Source organism: Antrostomus carolinensis, unplaced genomic scaffold (assembly GCF_000700745.2).
Source record: "Antrostomus carolinensis isolate BGI_N321 unplaced genomic scaffold, ASM70074v2 scaffold1415, whole genome shotgun sequence".
Taxonomy (NCBI): domain Eukaryota; kingdom Metazoa; phylum Chordata; class Aves; order Caprimulgiformes; family Caprimulgidae; genus Antrostomus; species Antrostomus carolinensis.
In genome coordinates this window covers 110,087-130,475 of record NW_010318294.1, presented here as the reverse complement: position 1 = coordinate 130,475, position 20,389 = coordinate 110,087, and the positions used below count along the sequence as shown (strand labels likewise).

General features: G+C 44.9%; 1 protein-coding gene across 1 annotated transcript in view; it reads right to left on the bottom strand.

Annotated features, from left to right (window-relative positions):
* Positions 1–20,389, bottom strand: part of CELF4 (CUGBP Elav-like family member 4) — an 80,699-nt gene that overhangs the window by 19,906 nt on the left and 40,404 nt on the right. The window contains exons 6-9 of the mRNA XM_010168825.1: positions 9,569–9,631; positions 9,299–9,304; positions 7,823–7,903; positions 1,748–1,831 (exon numbers count right to left, since the gene is read on the bottom strand). Of these exons, the coding sequence (XP_010167127.1) occupies positions 1,748–1,831; positions 7,823–7,903; positions 9,299–9,304; positions 9,569–9,631 (234 nt within the window). The remainder of the gene's footprint in view (positions 1–1,747; positions 1,832–7,822; positions 7,904–9,298; positions 9,305–9,568; positions 9,632–20,389) is intronic.

Sequence of the window (20,389 nt, the reverse complement as noted above, 5' to 3'; positions counted from 1 at the left end):
CCTAAATATTTATGATAGGAATGGTAATTTAATTGACAAAAGTCTACTTCTAACCTATGGGTATCCTTGGAGCATTAATTTTCAATGTCACCTAGAGCTGTGCTGGTCTACTTATCTTGTTATGAGCTTTTATATGGTTAAAGCTCCAAAAAGCAGGTAAGCTCTGGAAAGAATATGGTTAATTCATAAATTCTCATTTGAATTTCCCAAGTGCCTCTTCACACCAAACTGTTTGTCCTTTATTCCTCCAGAGCTTGAGAGTGCAACAACCCAATAACTATGGGTGAAATGGAATGTTGTGTCCTCTCACATCAGGGAGCAGAGCTCCTTCAATCAAAGGGGAATATGGCCGGTTCAAACCCTTTGTGGATGGGAAAGAGGCACTGTGTGTAGAAAAGGGGCACAAAACTCTTGCAAGGACTGTCTGACATGCACCATGGCTAGCAGGGGATGAGGTAAGAATCTTGGGAGGTAGGCTGTCCAGGAGGTGGAAGGGGAAGGCAGCATGGAAAGAAAGCATAGTGTGCAGTCTGAGAGTGGCTTTAAAATCAAATGAAATTCCAATAAGTCTTAGCTCAGGAAGTTTGCCTGAGGGACAGAGTCCAGATCAGCTGCAAGTAAAAGGAAAAGAAAAGCAATAGTTTGTCCCATTGTGCTCTTGGGGGAGGTCTGCAAAGAGCACAGGATGGTGGAGAACCAGAAATTGCACATCTCAGTGGTGGGCATATGGATGGCAGATATCCCCTGTCCATCAGGTGGAATGGGATCAAATGTGGCAGGATCCCCATGCTGCCACACTGCCAGAAGGGACTCTTCACAGCAACAGCTTTGCAAACAGTGTGATCCTGCTGAGATACCATGCACACATCACCACATAGCTGTTGGCTGGCTGTACCCTCCATTTGTGGGTGCAGCTCAGGGTGCCTCTAGCTGGCGGCTCACAGGCAGCTGAGGCCATGCTCTTACCATGCTCCATCTGGTGGGGTTGAGCCAGTAGTGAGGCCAGAGCTGTGTGAGCACAGTGCAGCTTTCAAATCCAGCCTCTTAGTATGGCCTGTCAGCTGAGGAACAGGGTTATCTCAGTCTGTTTGTATCTGCTGTGGTGCTGGCTCAGATCCAGTGGGCTCAGAGCATGGTTGTCTGTGGTCCACCAAGCAGCCATCCCCCGAAAAGACCAGCCTTTCCACTGTTACTCAGCCCTTGTCCCCTTGCAGTCTAAAGCATCATAGCTGCTGGAAAGCTGTCCCCACAGCTCTGTCCTCCCTTCAGCCCCATGATTGTTTTTCCTTTCTCTTAGGTACAGAAATTCCCCTTCTGCCACATGTTCCCACTGCTGACCTCATCAGAATTTCACCTACCCCACCGCCCCCCTCCATTTTGCTCCAGGTGCTTTAGTCTTTTCTGCACCTAACCCCACCTCCCCTTCCAAGGGGAGATATTTTCCACCCCACCACCAGCAGCTGCAGCACCCTGCTGCTGGTGAGATGCCAAACCTTCACCTCTAAGCAGCGCACACAACTCTGAGCATGAGACAATTAGGAGAGAAAGAGGGAAGGGGGAAAGTATTGACAGGAGTAAATTGAGAGAAATCATAAAGCTTAAGCAGAAAGAAAGCAGTTTGAAAGGTAAAGTATTTAGAGAAAGCCCTTTCCTGGATGAATCTAATTGTTTTGTTATCTTTACCCACCAAAGCATTTACTTTGGTTTGTCGCCCGATCCACAAACACTTTCGAGGAGATGACATTACCGAAAGGCAGGAACATCTGCATCAGCTCAGCATCCCCAAACTCCTGGGGCAGATGGTAGATAAACAGGTTACAGCCCTCTGGTCCTATCAAGAGAAAAAGAAGACTCATGAATGGAGAGAAATAGGATATGAGAAAGCACATGGTGGAGATTTACTTTGGCATCCCCTCTCTCTGACTGCTGAGGGGTCATCTCTAGGAAGTAGTCTGTAGACCTTGAGAAGAAGGGACAAAGTAGAAGACTAGGAACTCAGAAAGTCATCTAGAGGCTATGCTAACCTCATTAACCTTCCCAGGACAGACACCAGGGTAATATCTAGAGCCAGAGAAATGCAGCAACACATGTAGCCATGGAAAGACAGAATGCAGGAATAAGAAGAAAAAGAATGAAAGAATGTGGTTCATCATTTTCCTTTGCTCTTCATGATCTCATTTATTTGTTGAGTTTTGGGTGACCTGCACTAACCCATGCTTCTCAGTGTCTGCATGCAGAAGTTTTATTATCCTTCTTGTGTCTGTGTGAGGAGTGTGATAACAAATAGAAAGATACACACAAAGCCACAGGCTTTCTTTGTTTTGTAAAATTTTACACTCAACCCCCCAGCACCACTCAGCATGAAGACTCCCCCAAATCTGGACAGTTTGGCCATGTCCCCAATTCTAAAGAGTTCTGCAAAATACAGTACAGATGGATTTTAATCCAAATTACTAGACAAGAGGTATTGCCTTTTTTGCCTCAGCGCTGTAACATATACTCCTACAGACTTCAGAGGCTGTTGGAAAAATATCCAGAAAGGAATCTTCAGTTGGAATATGCAGTTTTGTTACAGTAGAGACCCCCAGAAAATGTTCTGTTGAAATTGTATTTTGGGGCAGAACAGGGATAATCTGCCTTTGGTCAAATAGCCTAGAATGGAACTTTTCAATGTGACTTTTAGTTTTAAGCATACTGTACTTGAGCAGAAGTCAGAAGGGAACAGGTGTGTCCAAGTGGTTTTGTTGAAAAAAACCCCAAAACATTTATACCCCTTGCAGTGTTCACCAGCAGAAAACTGTAGTCTGAGGAGGCAGGGATTGGTTTTTCCATGGTCTTATTTCCAAAAGTACTTCCAGCTGCTGCCCAGCTCTGCACTGACCTTGACAGGTAACTCCAGCTCTGCTTTGCTCAAGGGGGTCAAAATGAAGGGCATACAGAGTGTATTCCTTGCCATAAGCAACAAAGGACAGAGGGAAGGAGGAAACCCTCAGCCCATGTGCCTACAACCCTGTGACCTGACACAGCCAACTTTCCCTCATTTACGTCTAGGACACAGTGTGGGGTTGGAACGGGTTTTTTAATATTCTCGTTTTCTTCATCAGGGCATAATTATGGTGTCATAACACAGCAAATTACAACTTTGCCTTTCCTGTTAGGGAGAGGAGTTCGCCTAGATGCTCCCACCTTTTATTAGCCATTACTCATCCCCCCGGCTGGCAGGAGAAGTACGGCGAAGTCAGGATTCTGACAGATGCCCATTTAAAGCTCATTAAAATTCCTGGGCCTCAGCGTGATTGAAGTCACAGACTCTCCACATTTCCTTTTGGATTAATGGAAAATGAAGCCCTAATGAATATTTGCTAAGCACAATTTTCCCCACTAATTTGCTAAAAGGACTCTCATGAAGGAACAGCTGATCCTTTGCATCTTGTGCATTTCCTAGAGGTCATGAGGATGGTAAGAGGGTTTCTTCCAAATGGGGTGGTGGGGGGGGGATAGTAGTACAGCAGGATAATTAACTAATTAGGCACCCAGTCATCTGCTTAGCTAAATTACTTTTAAAACTCAGTGGCCCACAATCAGGGGCCCCTATTTCATGTCAATTTTTTCTGTCTTCCTCCCAACTTCCATTTACCTCTTCCTTAGCCTCCTCACTGAGCAACTATCCCTTCTCCCGTCCTTGCTGCGGTTAATTTCCACACAATGTGGAGTTATTGGCATGATAAACTAGATGTGAAACAGTCTGAAAGTGTTAAACAAACACCGACCCCCTTAGGTGTCTGTTAGAATTGAGAAAATTCTGCCCAGGAGAAGACCACAGTCCAGAATAGCAGGGAAAAATTCATTCCTTCATCTGAATGTGCCCCAGGGCACTTCTGCTGTGGGATTCGAGATCCACGTTATAATAGAATGGGTAAAATCTTGGCTTTGCTGCAATTAGTGGCAAAATTCCCACTGACATCACCAGAGCCAGCAGTTTGCTCTCTAAAACTGGCAAATTCTTTCAAATATGCCAGCTGCATTTCCTGGGGTCTTGGATGTGTTGTGCATGAGTAGGGATTCTGCCTGCCTGCACTGAGAAACGCCTACTAAGGCATAAGGCAGACCAGGAGGCAAGCAACTTCATCTACACCAGCTTTAGAGGATGGGCTCAAGGAGAAAACAACCCTTAGTTCACCTTCAAATCAGCTTTGCCTCACACTGCTTGGAGACCAAGAGGAATAGACCAGGGAGGATGTGAAAAAGCAGAGACCATCCTCAAAGCCCAGTTCAGCTCTGAAATGTGTCTGGGAAACCCATGCTGTGGCTTCCCATACAAACTCAGACATTCAAGGCCAAACTCAGTCTGTTCCCAGCTACAGAGGGTTTTTGCTAATTTCCAGTGCTGAAAACTCCACCTGCTACTCAGAAACAACCTGGGGTAGTTTTATTTGTTTTGCCACTCTCACATATGAAAATTCTGCCATTAGAATTTAACAAGCAATTTCTTGTTAAATCTATCCATCTGTAACTTATCTGTCAGTTAGACTCCTTAAAAAACTCGAGATCTCTCTGTCTCCTCCTCTCTATTTTGTGGGGTCTTTTTTGCCTGAGTCAGGTTAATCTGGGAGTCTCCATGGAAGACTCTGTGTTTATATGGATGACTCTCTCTTTGTATATATGTGTATATTTTTAAGAAACCAAATACCTGAGTTCTTCAGCTCAGAATGCTATGAAGACCTAAGTTAGTTCTCAGTGCACACATGTGGCGAGTTTTAAAGGACTCAGTCTGGATCACTGGAGCAAGGAGAAGATCAGAACTGGTATGGCAAAACCTTAGTGAAGTCTCCAACTATCTTGTTGGAGAGAAAGGTCTTGTTTTGGGATAAATTAATGGATTATTGGAGATCAGGATACTTGACAGTACAGGGCTGAATACAGTGCTAAAATTATTTACTACACACTTTACTTTGGTTTTCAAAAGGGTTATAAGTCAGATCAAAATCTAACACTCATGACACATTATGAAAAGAGAAGCAAAGTTCATTTCAGCCCTTACATCTACCTTGGCTCTTGGTTTTATGGCTTTAAGTTATAGCTATTTCTGTTCATTAATACACAAGAAGCACAGATAGCCTTGATTCAGACAAAAAGGAAAGAAAAGTTTTAAGGAAGGCACAGTTTATGAGTGATCTATAAATTACAGGCAAACCATGCTGGATAATTTAAAAAGGGCACAGAAGCACATGGTGGAGAACTTTGGGTGGGTCCCTTTTTATTTGGCTTGGTTGGACCTGAGCTGCTAAGCCATTGCTCTGCCCATTGCTCTGCTCCTCACCCTTCAGCTCATTGTTAGTTATTTAGCACAGGGACAGCAGCACACCCAGTCTATCCCTGGGTGTCCACTGTCAACATGAGTAAACTCCATATACTGGTACTTGACATCAGCAATCTATCATTGCATCTCCAACAATGTCAATCAGTGTCACAAGGAAAAGCTATGACCAGACTGCTCTTCCAACAGTAATTACAAATGGGCTGTCCCATAAGAATGTATGAATTTAGCCTACAGCCCTTTGGTCAGCTGCTCAGCAAGTGGAATATACATTTCACCTCTACAGCAAATACTCAGAGGCTATAACTTCATTGCCTCTTCTGCATCTGCTTGCTATTCAGTCCCCAGCATGTCTGAGCACAGGGTAGATGAGAGTCACAAGCCTGCACCACTTTATTTTAATATCTAAGTTTCAGAAACTACGTCAAGATGAGTAATACCATGCAAATTTAAAATTACCCCCAAGTTTTGCCTGGTTGACACGTCCTGAATCAAGACTTCATCTCTAGCTTTGATTGTTTTGGATCTGTTCCACCCTACGCACCCCATCAGCTGCCAGCAGCCTCAGTGCTCATGTGGAAGTAATGACTAATCCCTACAGGAATGATGCAGCTTGTTATCCAACTGGGATCTGGGAGCGGAGAGTTAGCATTGTTATTAACAATGTGATCATAGATGTTATTGTTGTGGTAGGGCTGGTTCATTAAGGAATCAATGTTTGTGCACATCCTTGCAAACCTAAAGTACTCTTCTCAGCACCGAGCATTATTATTATTATTAGTGTTCACTTTTGCTGTGTTTTCCTGTTAAAGGTTAGAGATGCTTAAAGGTCGTGACCCTCTGCTGAAAAGGAGTGTTCTGCCTTAGAGATTCTCCCTTTAGCAAGCAGCAGAGAAAGTCGTGGCAGCTAAACACTGCAGGAAAAAAGAGGACACTGGGAATAGCAACCTGCATTGGACTGGTGGTTCATCTCATACTGGTTTATCCCCAACCATCCTCAGTATCAGCTGCTTACAGGAAGGAGTGAGGAGTTATGAAATAACTTGTCCACTGGGTGACACACACCCTTAACCCACAGATCCACACTGTGCCTTGCAAACCCAGAGGTCTTTGTGCAGTGGGTCTTCAAAGTGTGTGCAACCGCTATCCCTTGCTTCCGATGGTTCCTGGCACAATGCTACACTGAGCAATGATCTGCTCGCCATTTTGTCCTGTGCTTAATCTAGCCCCAGTAAGTAATAAAAAGCAAAGTCCTTCAGCATGGGGGAAACATCTCTGTAATGATACGTTAGGTCTGTGCATCTGTTCTCACAGCAGGTTCGTGTGCTAGAGCTAATCAGGAGCTGGAAGTTGTGTTCCCCAGGAAATTCTGACATCGGGAAAAAATTAATTCCAAATTAGATCGAAATGCCAACATTTCTAATTTTCTTACAAAATGAGATTTCTCCCCCAAAGTAGTTCTAGGCCATCAGAGTGTTTTAGTTTGATAGTGTAATCTTGACTCATTTCATTCTGACTGTTACACTATATTAAAATATTAAATGTCATTAAATATATATAATAACACGTTTAACATAGAATATATCTGAATTAGTGATCTAATAGAGGATAAAAGTTGAAATGTAATTTTTTTAAAATGAGAGTCTCTACACTAAGTTGAAGCACCTGACTTGAATGACTCGGGCAAGAAGTGTCCTCTTGTCAAAAGGGAGTAGTGGACTCCCTGGAGGACAATTGGGACTGCCTGAGTTGGTTGCCTCAGGATCTCACTGCTCCCCACTGACTCTAAAGGGAACATTACATGGTGTGGTTGTCTCCCAAAATATTTGCATACAATAGTGGGAGACTCACCTTTCCTTACTTTTTAGGTCTCCAGTGAAGCCATCAGTCCTGTGGACTAGATAACCTAGGCTTCTCTCATAGTCAATGTAAAGAAATAGGTACTTTTACTGCATGATTCATATCATCCTAATATAGACATTCTGCTCTTAAAGGGATGATTTCTGTTTCCAGAGTATTAAAGGAGGCTGAAAGGGCCAGGTCAGCTCCATTAAATAGCAGCTCCTCGTTCTCTAAATGGCAAGTGACTGAAATCATATTACTGGATTCTAATGAAGGGCCACCAATGCTTTGTTTCCTAATAAATTCTTTATTCCAGTGCAATTGCACTTTTACCTGCATTCTTGTTGCTTGTTTCTAACACAGACCCCCACTGGACATTATCACCTGTGTCATTAGCAGCTCTTCCCATGGCCCATGTACATCAGCATGCTCCCTCCCTGGGAACTGAGGAAGTCTCAGAGTGATTCCCCATGAGGATATTCCTGCATTATGTTTAATGCCAATGATGCTGTGACCCATACGGAAATTGAGAAAAGACTCGTTGGACAAGGGATTCAAAATAGTCAAGTGTTTAATGGGTACTCTTTAGGTGTATGGAGCGGGGAACGAATGTGATGGGGATGGTGTGCTAGGAACAGAAAGGAGGACAGACCATTTACTCACCTTCTCTCTGTTGCTGCGGAATCATGGGAGGTGGCTGTGGGAACGCTTGGCTAATCTGGCCATAAGCAGCAGGATAAGCAGCTATAGGGGAGAGAAAGGGAAAGAAGAAAGAGGGACAGATTCAATGCTGGGAAGCAAGGAGTTTTCACTCCAAAATGTCATACCAAGCTAAAGATGGGCTTTCCCCTTGCATTTCGGCTCTGTGAAAGGCCATCTCATGCAGCCTGAGATGTGGCAGAAGCACCACAGTGCTGTTCTAGGAGGTGCCACATGGTCCTGAGAACCCACTCTCTCTTCAGCTTCCTCAGCAGTAACACTGGGGACAGCCACACAGTGTAAATGAGGGTCTCCACTGAGATCTCTCCCAGCAGACATGCGTAACCATTCCAGATGGTACCACAAACACTTTCATTCATGAGCTCATCGCATTGATGCCCATGCTGACAGCCACGCGTAGAGCACATGCACATGTTTCCCTGTGTAATTTCTCTTGCACCCTGATTAATGCTCATAAAAACAGTTCATGTGTGTTTTCTCCCTTACTCTGAGCTTCGTATGCCCACACTGTATAGGTGCAGTTGCACACACACGCTCAGATATACATTTTTCTTTCATGTCCATAGAGACTTCCTCTGTCTTACACAAACACAGTGGAAACAGTGTGCAGCAATTAAACAATTTTCCCCACCTCAGCTCCCCCACCAAGCAGACAAGGGGAGCCATTCACTACCACAGATGGTAGATGATGTGCCTTGCTGCTAAAAATACAGAGTACGGGTCGCCTGTGAGCCCAGAGAGAGGGGGATAGGGGCCATGTGTGTGCAGAGGGGTTAATTAACAGCTCAAAGGGTTGAGCTGCTTCCCATCTATCAAACCTCACAAGCAATAAATGACAATAACTAAAACACTGGCAAATGAAGCCCTACATGGAGAATTAAATTAAGTTTCCAGATACAGCTCTGACATGAGATAATAACCATTCCTCAGCGGGAGCCCATGATTGCTCCAGTTACCACAGGAAATAATGACTTTGGGGTGGCAGCTTTGTCGCAATGTTGGCCATGGACACCTCGTGAGGGGAGGCTGAACACGGCAGGGTCATGGTCTGCACCAGGTCACTTTGGCTGCTGTCAGTCCATCAACTGCAAAGGAGCTGCTCAGCACACAGGGTGACGTGAGCAGGGGCTGACTCTTTGAGAGCCATGGAGAAAGCTGCTGGGAAGCCAGGAGTATGTCTGCGTAGCTCCTAAGCAAATCCCAAATTAACTAGCTGGGGTATGACCAGTGTAGACACACCCTAAAATAGGGGTATATGCAGACGTACCATACCCTGCCAGGCACAGCTGCAGCGGCTCTGCAGGGTCTGGTTGCCCATTTCCCCTCCTCACTGCAGCCCTCAGGTGACTTGTTATAGAAAGGAGCTTCCAAAGCACTGGCCTGATTTTGTACTAGTGCACTATGTTAAGCAGACTGGACCTGGTCCTGCCAATAAAGCTGTGCCCAGGTACAGATCAGTGGGAAACTTTCTTTGAGGAAGGGAGGAAGTTGCCTCCTTAGGGAGAGAAGACCCTGGGCTTTATGTTTGTTTTCACAAGAAGTGCAAATTTAATCTGAGAGTTTGTGTCCCCAAGCTCACTCTTGTATCAGCAAACACACCCCTTCCACCAGCCCCCTCAGGTGTGTTCAGAGATTAAAGGCTTTAGAGAAGAGAAAGGTTTATTGGGAGAAAGTGTTAATACTAACGACCTGCGTACTGCTGCACTCCAGCGTAGGCTTGCTGCAAGGGGTCTGCTGCAGTGGGGCTCTGTGCTGTGGAGACACAAGAGAGAGAAGGAATTAATGGTTTAAGCACAACAGGCACTCTTCTTTCCTGTTCCTTCATCAGTACCTGGTGTGAGACAGACAAATCCGGGGGATGAAGGTTCTGAAAAAGGAGCAGTTGGCTCATGCTATGGACAGAACCACACAGAGCCTTTCATGATGGCCAGGAGGTCTTTGTTCCCCAGTCATCACCCTGTCAGACTTTGGAGCAGAGGGCAAACAAACCTCTCCCCTCCTTTCTCAATTTTGAACAATGGGGCCTGCCTCTGATCATGTAGATTTTTGGCATTGTAGTCATCATCCCCAAAGAGCCCTCATCTTAAGCCAGGACCAGCACTGTGCTATATGCTGTGCAAACTCAGATCTCAGTGACAGCTACAGTTGCATGAAACTTTCAATCAGAGCAGAAAACAACAGGGGCTTAGCATGAGGAAGGAGAAGAGAACAAAGCAGTTGCTCCTGCCACCCTGACATCCCTTTGAAGGACTGCCTTGCTGCCAGGCAGCCCCCTGTTCGAGAGGAGATGCTGCTCGGAGGGGAGGGGGACACCACTTGTCTCCTCCAGGGAGGATGCTGTGAATCTCTGTGTAAGGCATGCAGTCCCTTGCTGGCTTCAAAGTGCATTTTCTCTCTTTACAAGTGTGCATTCCTCCTCCCTAAAACTGTTTATTTTTGTGAAACTTTGAAGTCTAGCTCAAATACAACCAAAGCTAGTTAAGATTTTCTTTTTTTTTCTCCCCTTTGGTTGATAGGGAGAGAAAAAAAAAAGAGAGAGAGAGAAACGTGTTGGATAAGCTCTTTCTTTATCTGCAGCAATAAAATATTTAAAGCGAAGCTTGGCTGAACCTCCAGTCCAAATGTCACCTTGGCCCTAATATTTCACTTCATGTTATGAGTTTAATTTGTATTTATTGGTGCTGCACAGTTGTACATTTATGCAGTCCCTCTGGTTTTGTACTTGTAGGATGATCCCTTAGGGAGCTGTCACTTCAACATCCCGCCCATCCCATCTTCTTCCTTCTTACAAGCACAGAGGTGTCTCTGGAGGCAGGAGTCTGGAGGTTGCAAAGGTGTGGGTCTCTTAGAAGGAAATCCAGTGCCATTGACCTACCCAAGGAGAAACACTGACTGCATGTGAAAGTGTGGGAGAGGTTGGCAAACATGAGTGTTATGGACAAACATGGACAAAGTCTTTTCTTATAGATACAAATACCAGCTTGAACCTTAACTTCAAAGATCACCATTGATCACGATGGAAGCTTGCAAGGTCTTGCACTTATTTCCCAAAATACAAGGAGGATTTATTGATGAGAAGACCAGACTCTGAGGGGACAAACCCAGTTAGCTGGCTAAGGCTTGGAGGTTCCTGTTCATTATAGGCATTATTGTATCACAAGGACTTTGAGCATGGGGAAGTCACAGGAAGGAATAAGTGGATCTGCAGTCTTAAGTTGGAAGCTGTTTGGTTGATTTCAAGGATGACTTTTGGAAGGTCTCTTAATATGTCTGTATGTGGAATGGGAAAGCACTAGCCTACTCTAAGATTTTCACCCCTTGAAAAGAGTTGTGAGGAGAATACATTAAAACCTGTGGGAGATTTGTGGAAGGCATAAGAGAGATGCAAAGCTAAATTGTTAAAGAGTAGATGCTCCAGGAAACTGGAGGAAATGCTTGGAAAATATAAAAACTGTTTGCAGTTCTTCCTGCATTCTTGAACAAGGAAGCAACTAAAGTCTGTTCTTTTTAACCTCTGCTCAAAACTGTTTTCCTCTAAAAACAGAATGTTGAGCTTATTGCTCCTAAAGAAAACTAAACAGCCATGAAAGGCTGAGTGATACACCAATTCCCACACCCTTTTGGGAACATGGATCATAATTACTTGAACCCCCCAAAATGACCAAGTCCTGTCATGTAGAAGATATCTCCTGGGGAATGTGAGGGGACAAGTAGTAAAGGGAGCAAATCCTTGTAAGACAACTATGGTTTTGCACTCTGCAGTAAAGGAGAAGATCTGCCATATCTGCCCCAAAGGCAACTGCCCTTCCTTGGTTGCACTTGTCTATTTATAGAGCTAGAAGAAATTGCCTCCACTGTTCAGGAGATACCCTCACAGCATTTCCTTCCTCTCCAGCTGAGGCTGGACTCAGGCATACTTGTTCTCTCTCTGGCATGCTGATGATTAGCAATGACTACCTCTTCATTAGCATGGGAGAAGTCATTGAGTAGTACCTGTCTGGCTGTGGTCCTTTCCTTTATTCCTTCCCTTAGCTGAACATGCATGAGAACTGCCCACTCCCTGATATAGCTGAGTCTATGTCCTGAACGAGACCACCCTGCTCACTGCTGAGCTGCTCTCCTCACCCCATTTGTGGGTATCTAACCTGCCTTTGGAGCCATACTCTGCCCATCATAACCAAGCCATTCAGCTTAGGAAATATACATTGGAAAACACGGTTCACCTTTAAGATTAAATATTAAAACTGGGTAAATGGTTTATTTAAAGGGTTTGGAACAACAGGCCTTTAAATGCAGCTTTTTTTCCCTCCCACACAAAGCTTTTAGAGCTCATTATTTTCCTGAGTCTTTACAACTTGTCAGCAAGGGTAGTATCTACCCAGGTGTTTTTTTCTCAGGAGACTGCCTTGTGTCCCAGATCACGCAGGTAATTTCCTCCTGACTCACAGCACAGGGAAAATAGTTGTGAGTCTGTCCCCTGATTTCAGTCAGCTTTGCTCCAAGCTGGGAATCACTTACTCATAGGTAAATAAGATGCAAGGTGGCTGGTCTAACACACAGGACTGTCACACTGACCTAACCATCCCTGGATGCTCTTGAAAAAGAGTGAGTTAAAAGCATCCTTGGGCTGTAGGACTAGACAGTATGGGGAGGCAGCAACCCTTGGCTTGGGTGTCTTTGCTTTACTCATGGTTTCATACCCTACCTTGGCTGTTTGGGAAGAGCAGTGGTGGTGAGTCACCACCTGCAGGAATTTAACTTGGCAGCTCTTAAAAACAAAAGTGATGACTTTATATCACTGAAGAACTCATCTTCCTTAACTCGAAGAGTATGTTTACTCAGCAAATGAAAATGTGACCAGTGGATGTGTCCATGCTGGCCAGCACAGTCTATGAAGACACAGGGACACACACCCCAGGGCTGGCTGGGTACCCTGGCATGAAGTCAAGGTTGCTTGGGCAGTCCTGAGCAGATCTTCACGCTGCTGCTTACTCTGCCAGATGAATTAAACCTAGTGAAGGGCATAACTGCCTGTGCTTCCAGCTGTAGTGCAGATGAAACCAACAGTTGGTATTGATCCAGAAATCTCAAGACACACATTAGACATCTGAGAAAGTTGAGGCCATTCTGTGTTCAGTAAAGTGACAATCCTCCTACATTCTAATGACCCATAAGAAATTCAGTAAGGGCTTAAATGTATGAGGGACCCACAATCCAGAACCAACCTGCCCCAGGGGTTACATGCCTTTGTAGGCTGGAGCACACCACATGCTAAAATTCAAACTGATGGGAAGATACAAATTATTTCTATGTCTCAGCACAAGGAGACCAGGAGGAAAGGTTGCTTTATTCCTCCATAAGATAGAGTGAGCACCCCTGTGACGTTCACACAAACTATGTTGCACTAGGGTAGGAGAGTAACCCTGTCTCAGCCACTGTTTCTCCCCATTCAGCTGTCCAGTCTTCTCTGTTACTGCAGATATTAGCTGAACACGAGCATGCGGGGCTGGGAACAGACTTTAGCTCCTCTGCATGCTGTCTGTACCAGGCAGTAAGCCCCCTGTGACCCAGCGGCTAAATAGCTGAGTAAGGGCTGGTAAGAGCTACAGGGATATAGGAGGCACTAGATCAGGGACATGGATATGATAAAGCACCTTAAAGGTGTTTTTGGACCAGAACTAGTATGTCTCTAAGTTGTAACATCATCAAAAGACCTTGAACGTGCTGGTGACTATCTGTGCAAATGTGCCCATAGATAACACTTGAAATAGCTTTCCTTGTGGTCAGATTCATGGAGTTCTTACATCCAGCATACAGACATTTGAGAAATGAAATGTGATGTAATGTACACACTGAGGATCAGCTGGTGAAGTGAAAGAAGCACAGACGCTCCTGAGAGGCTAGAGGACAACTATCAATCACGTCAGCCCCACTGAAGTCCATGTAGCCTAGCTGCTTTATAAAGGGTGAGGATCTGGCCTTGCCAGGGCAGACTAAAGGTCCACTGTGAAAACAGATGCTAATAGTAACTTTATTTGGCAGCTCAGGGCAAGAGCCTTATTCCTGGACATTGCCTCTATATTAATTCAATCATTTCCATATCTCCACGGGAAAAATCCTGCTCAGATACAATTGTCTCCTTGTGAGACGATCTGGGCCAAGATGGCACAAGGTGACCATGGCAGATAACCTTCCATAAACCTGGAGACATAAAACAAGCCAATGACCTACTATATGGCCATAAATATAAATTTAACGAAGGCAGCACTTATTCATTAGGCAGAAGTCAAGAAATGACTCCCAAGTCCTTCAAAGAAAGTAGATCCGTTAATGTCACTTTCTGAATCTTTTGCCTGATGCCAAAAACCAAGGCTGATTTCCCAAGTCAGCATGAAATACCAGTGCTTTAAAATTAACACCAGGAAGCTTTCTTACTACTGATATATCTCTAGATTGAAATCTAACTTTTTAAAGTGGCATTCAGCTAGTATTAGGCACGACATTTAGCTTTTGTCAGAGAATGAAAAGATGGAGGTAGCAGAATGAAGTACGCTGTTAAAAATAAATAAAATCCATTTTAGTAGTGTTCTATAAAGAAACCCTCCTGAGATACCAGTAACCTGGCTAGTGTCTGGACAAGACGAGCTGTTATATGGGCACCCTAGGTGAAAATCTTTGTAGGGGACAGAGAACTGGACTCTGCTGTGATGGTCAGGGGTGTAAATCACGAGAAGCTGCACTGAAGCCAGTGGAGGGGTTGAGGAAAAAGGATGATGGTTACTGCCTGAGCCATCAGAAGGGGCCCTCTATTCCCTTCAGCTGGGTATGGGACAATGACCCTGTCCAAGATTGGGGTAACAGAAAGCCAAGGAGATATACGCTCTGAAATTGGAGGGGCTCAGTGCTTCTGAGAGACAAAAGCAGGGTCTGGCACATTTTGGTCCCCCAAGACACCCTTGGATTTAACTTTGGTGGAAGGAGTCAGCAAACCTTACACCTATATGATATCCTCTTCACCCCCTGCTTCTGATTGCCTGTGCGTTTCCTGACAGACGTATTTTCTTAAATCTATTTCACTCTATTTTGCAGTGCTGCTCCCTGCCTGAGCCTACAAAAACGTGTTATCACCTGGATCCACAGCTTTATGCTCTGCCCCATCTATTCATTCCTCTCACTGTCCTGGAGCTATTTTACACCTCTCCCAGGAGCTGTAGTTTGGCCACTATCATGTCTGGGAGGGTGGATGGAGGAAGAGGGCAATCAAAGACAGGCAGTGCTCTTCAGTCATTTGGGGGGAAATAAAATTATAATAGAAAAAAAAATTATGTGGAGGCCAGGATTAAAATAAATAAATAAATAACTGAGTGGGAGGGCTCTATTCACCTTCTCCTTAAATCCAATTTAAATCACTCTCTACAGCTCTAATCTATATCCATAATTATATCATTTCGTACAACAAGCTTGCGAGAGGTCTTAAGAAATTTATGTAGATTAAAATTCATGGGTGCCATAGTACAGATTCCATATTATTAAGATTGATTAGGACAGCTGATGCTGTGATTAAAGAAGCCAGCGTTTACTGTTGTAATTAATTAAGTATTCAGACACAACAATAACTGCAATAACAGAAAGAATGTGCTGATCCGGCAGAAAACAGAGACTGATCCTGTGCTCTATAGTCTTGTTTTGCCATTTAGGGGCAAAGACCTGTTGTCCCACTGACTCTTCCCCTACATGTCAAAAGGTCCAAGAAATCCAGGGCATTTGTTTCCTCTGTTCCATCCTGTTAGTTGCAAAAGCCTTTTGGTAGCAACCCCAGGTACTGTAGGTGCTTGTTTGGGACAACATATGGGCCCGTATTAAAATTCTTATAGTTCCTCCCTGGAAATCAAGATTATCTTCATTATTTTCTTAATAGTTCCACCTCCAAGCCCTGTCCCTAATGAGGCCCTTGCTGAGATGGGTGGTGTGCAAACCATGGTAGAAGCCATGTCTGACAATGAAGGTCTTCCACTAGACAAAGCAGAAGAGACACAGAAGACTCGGAAATGCAGAGAGGTGGAGGTGGCTGGCCAAGGTGACAAACTAATTCAACAGCAGAGTCAGGACCAGACTTTCCTCCTTTTGCCTGAGGCCATAAACGTATAAGTCATAGTTAGGTTTTAAAAGCTATTAAGGCACTTAACTCCATATTTTTGGGGAACTTAGTTTAAGTCACCTTTAAAAACAAAGCTCAAGGTCTTAACTCACTTAGGTGCCTCTGAAAACATCAGCACAGAGCCTGATTTGTATTTATACTTTCTTCTAGACCAGAGGAGAAAATACTTTGGCTCTGGAAAGGCTTCCACAACTGCCTTAAACAGCCTCATTCATTATGGTTGCAGCATGATCATTGGAAGTACATGGCATCATTAAAGCAGCGTAGCCTACAATTGAAGATGGCAACTTGTTATTATATTTTTAATGAGTGCATTCCTTCACTTATTTATTTTACCAGTAAAGCGTGGTTTATGGCACGTGGCAGATTGTTACAAATGGGTCAAATAAATGCTTCCTAGTCATAATGATGTTTCAGGTGCTCACTGTTGCAGTTTTGGAATTGCTGATACAAAATATGAACAGGAAAGCTCTCACCCGGATATTTAGGATGGACAAACAACACAGCCAAAGTTTTCCTGTAGTAACTAACTTAGCCTCAGGGCCACTGAGCCAGGTACATTTCTAGGGCATGGTGGAAATGATCAGGCCAAATGATCAGGCCCAGTCAGCGCAGGCTTATGAAAGGGAGGTCCTGCTTGACTGACCTGATCTCCTTCTACAATATGGTCACCCACTCAGTGAATGAAGGAAATGCTGCGGATGTTGTCTATCTGCACTTCTGCAAAGCCTCTGACAGCGGTTCCCACAGCATTCTCCTCGAGGAAATGGCTGCTCACGGCTTCCATGGGCACATACTTTGCTGGGCAAAAACTTGGCTGGATGGACGAGCCCAAAGAGGGGTGGGGGATGGAGTTAATTCCAGTTGGTGATCAGTCACCAGTGATGTTCCCCAGGGCTCATGACTGGGGTCACTCCTGTTTAACAGCTTCATCAATGATCTGGACGTGGGGATCGGCTGCACCCTCAGTCAGTTTGCAGATGACACCAGGCTGGGGGAGAGTGTTGCTGGACGGTAGGGAGGCTCTGCAGAGGGTCTGGACACACCAGACCCATGGGCCAAGACCAATTGCGTGAGTTTCAACAAGGCCAAGTGCCGGGTTCTGCACTTTGGCCACACCAACCCCCGGCAGCGCTCCAGGCTTGGGGAGGAGTGGCTGGAGAGCTGCTCCGCACAGAGGGACCTGGGGGTGTTGATGGACACCGGGCTGAACATGAGCCAGCAGTGAGCCCTGGTGGCCAAAAAGGGCCAACGGCATCCTCGCCTGGATCAGGAACGTGTCCAGCAAGACTGGGGAAGTTCTCATACCCCTGCACTCAGCACCAGGGAGACTGTACGAGTCCTATGTTCAGTTTTGGCCCCCCCACTCTAAGAAGGACATGGACCATGTTCAGAGAAGGGCAATGAAGCTGGTGAAGGGTCTGGCGCACAAGTGTGATGAGCAGCAGCTGAGGGAACTGGGGTTGTTGAGCCTGGAGAAAAGGAGGCTGAGGGGAGACCTCATCGCTCTCTCCAACTGCCTGAAAGGAGGGTGGAGAGAAGTGGGGTTGGGTCTGTTCAACCAAGGAACAGGTGACAGGACAAGAGGAAATGGCTTCAAGTTGCACCAAGGGAGTTTTAGATTGGATATGAGAAAAAAAATATTTACTGAAATGGTTGTCAAGCACTGGAACAGGCAGCCCAGGGAAATGGTGGAGTCCCCATCCCTGGAGGTATTTCAGAGTCATGTAGACATAGTGCTTAGGGACAGGGTTTAATAGAGGACTTGTCAGTGTCAGCTTCAGGACTGGACTCGATGATCTTCAAGGTCTTCTCCAGTCCTGTATGTCTGGACTGAATGCTGTGAGGCTTGATTTTCATCCTGGATCTTCTACAGCTGTTGGCAGGTCACTATTTTCTGTTCTCCTTATTCATATCCTCTCTAAACTCTTCTTATCTGACATCTTTCAGGACTGAAATGCTGGGGTGAGCACTGGGGTGGGGGAAGTCTGTCCCTTTCTCTGTCTACACCAATCAAACCCTAATCTTGCCCAATGTCACTGCATGGGGTCTGTCGTGATCAGGACTGATCCTGGACTGACTGGTCCAGAGCAGCAGCCTGCCTATCAGCAGCTTTTCTAGCTAATTGACAAGCTAATAGATAAGGCTGTCATATTAGCATGCCGGCAACTCCTCCCCTACAAAATTAGCTTGGATAATGATAATAATTACAGATGGAGTTTGAATCCTGTCTCTGCTGGCAATGGATGAAATTGGTTACTGCCTGATAGCTCTTTGTGGAGCCAAGGAAAATGAATTGATGGTCTCGGTTCAGTTCCTAAGACATGAGTTTCTACAGCACAGGAATTCACCCATGTGGGACACCTTTACTGCCAGTCTCAGCAGTGTCTTGGAAATGTGGACATAAAAGCTTGGCTTCCCATTCATACTGAGAGCTAGTCCTCACCAGGGAGGGCTGGACCCCAAATAGATCATGAAGTGGAGATTACTGTCTTTCTAGCCTAGACCTACCCAGAGTAACTTCTGCTGAGTCTGCAGAAAGGAGAGATATAACTTGTCCTGGTAGTCGTGGGCAGTCAGAAACAGAATCACTATGTGCCTGAGACCACACATTTTCAATGTATTATGAGCAGCCAAGGGAACTTTGCTTTTGTCTTCCTCAGCAACATAAGCCCTGACCAAGTGCACTGAAGAACTCATCCTGGAAAGCATTCCCTATGTAAGGCTCCACAAAGGTGCCGTACCACAGGATCCATCTCCGTTTCTGGTCAAGCTGGACATCCCTTGGCCCAGAAGGAATAAGTTTGTTTGCGAGCTGTTGGACATTATAGGGTGCATTTCCACTTCTTCCTGGGTACATCACTGGGCAGAAGACCACAGAGCAGTCCTCAATCTGGGGGCTCTGCTCTGTACCTCCTTCCAGTTCCCTTATTTCACTGATCTCTCCCTCCTCTTCTCTTCCCAAGGAGGCTTTATTTTTGGAGCAAGCATTTTGTCCAGTCCCCCACAATGCAATCCATTAGGGTAGGATCTGTTACCAGAGAGCAGAGCGCTGATGGTGTGAGACACAACAGAAACCAGTGCAGATGGTCTCCACTGTTATTGTACATCACACACTGCTACTATGCTGGGCTCTGGGTGGCTAAGAAGTTTTGGCAGAAGAGTGCAATCCCCGTTACTATGGCTAATATGGAAATGGCAAATGCTCTTGCGCTGCTGCAAAGTGACTCACAAGATCATGGCACAACAGATTATGCTCTTTGTCCCTACTACGTGTTGTGACACATTGCCATGTTCAATAGCTCTGCAAACTGAGAGACTAAAGGGCAGGCATTAATACACTAAAAGGTCAGATCTCCAAAGGGGCTCAGACTAGTGGAAGGGGAAATATTTACTCCCTTGTTATTCTGTCCATGCCAAAAAGTGCACTGTGAGGCATTACGTACAAGCTGAGCTTGGAGAATGTGAGAGCATGGCTTGCAAAGAGGATGCCTGCAAGGAATGGTCTTCTGGTGCTACTGCATGGATCTGTAGCCTGGGAAGAGCCATAGAAAAAGCTAATTCCTGCAGGGACTGGGGCTGTGATCAGAAACCTGGAGAGTAAGGATGTTTGACATACACTTGCCTCTGCCCCAAAGCCATGGATGGTTCAGTAGTCTGACTGAAATGACACCATGTGTATCCCTGGTCCAGACAAAGAGAATATTCAAAAAAGAGCACAGAGGAAGACAGGAAAAAAAGACTGAAACTACAGACTAAATACAATTATATGTTATGGACCTGTTTTCACAGTGCAAAGACTGTGGAGTTCTGGAGTCCTTTAGATGCAGCATCAAAAATATTATACTTAGACACAAAGGTGGACGTGTAGACAAACTGCACAATTAATGGCATTTACTTGGGTCTGAATGATGTGAATGTCATGCCTCCATAGATTTTGATTGTCCTGTTCTGCTATTTTCAGGCAACAAAGAACATTCTGCTACAGGATATAATGGTGTGAACTCACATTTGAGTTTTTTGTGGTGTATGAAAGAAAATCTGAGAGCAAAATTCAGGCTTTAAAAAATATATGGCAAGTCATAATCATAGCAAGACTATGGTTATGTACATAATACTGAAGCACACTTGGCCACTTTCAGAATGAGAGATACACCATAAAAGGAAGTTGTTTGGAAGATGCTGGCTTTGGATGGGGACTAACATGTTCTTTTCTTCTCTACAATGTTAGTGCAATTGCATGCTCTGCTTCAGTATTTCATTTCTACCCTCGTATTTAGAAACACAGACATGGAAAACTACAGGGCAGTGACAGTAACAGAAGAATGTGCGAAAAATCTCGTAATGAACAA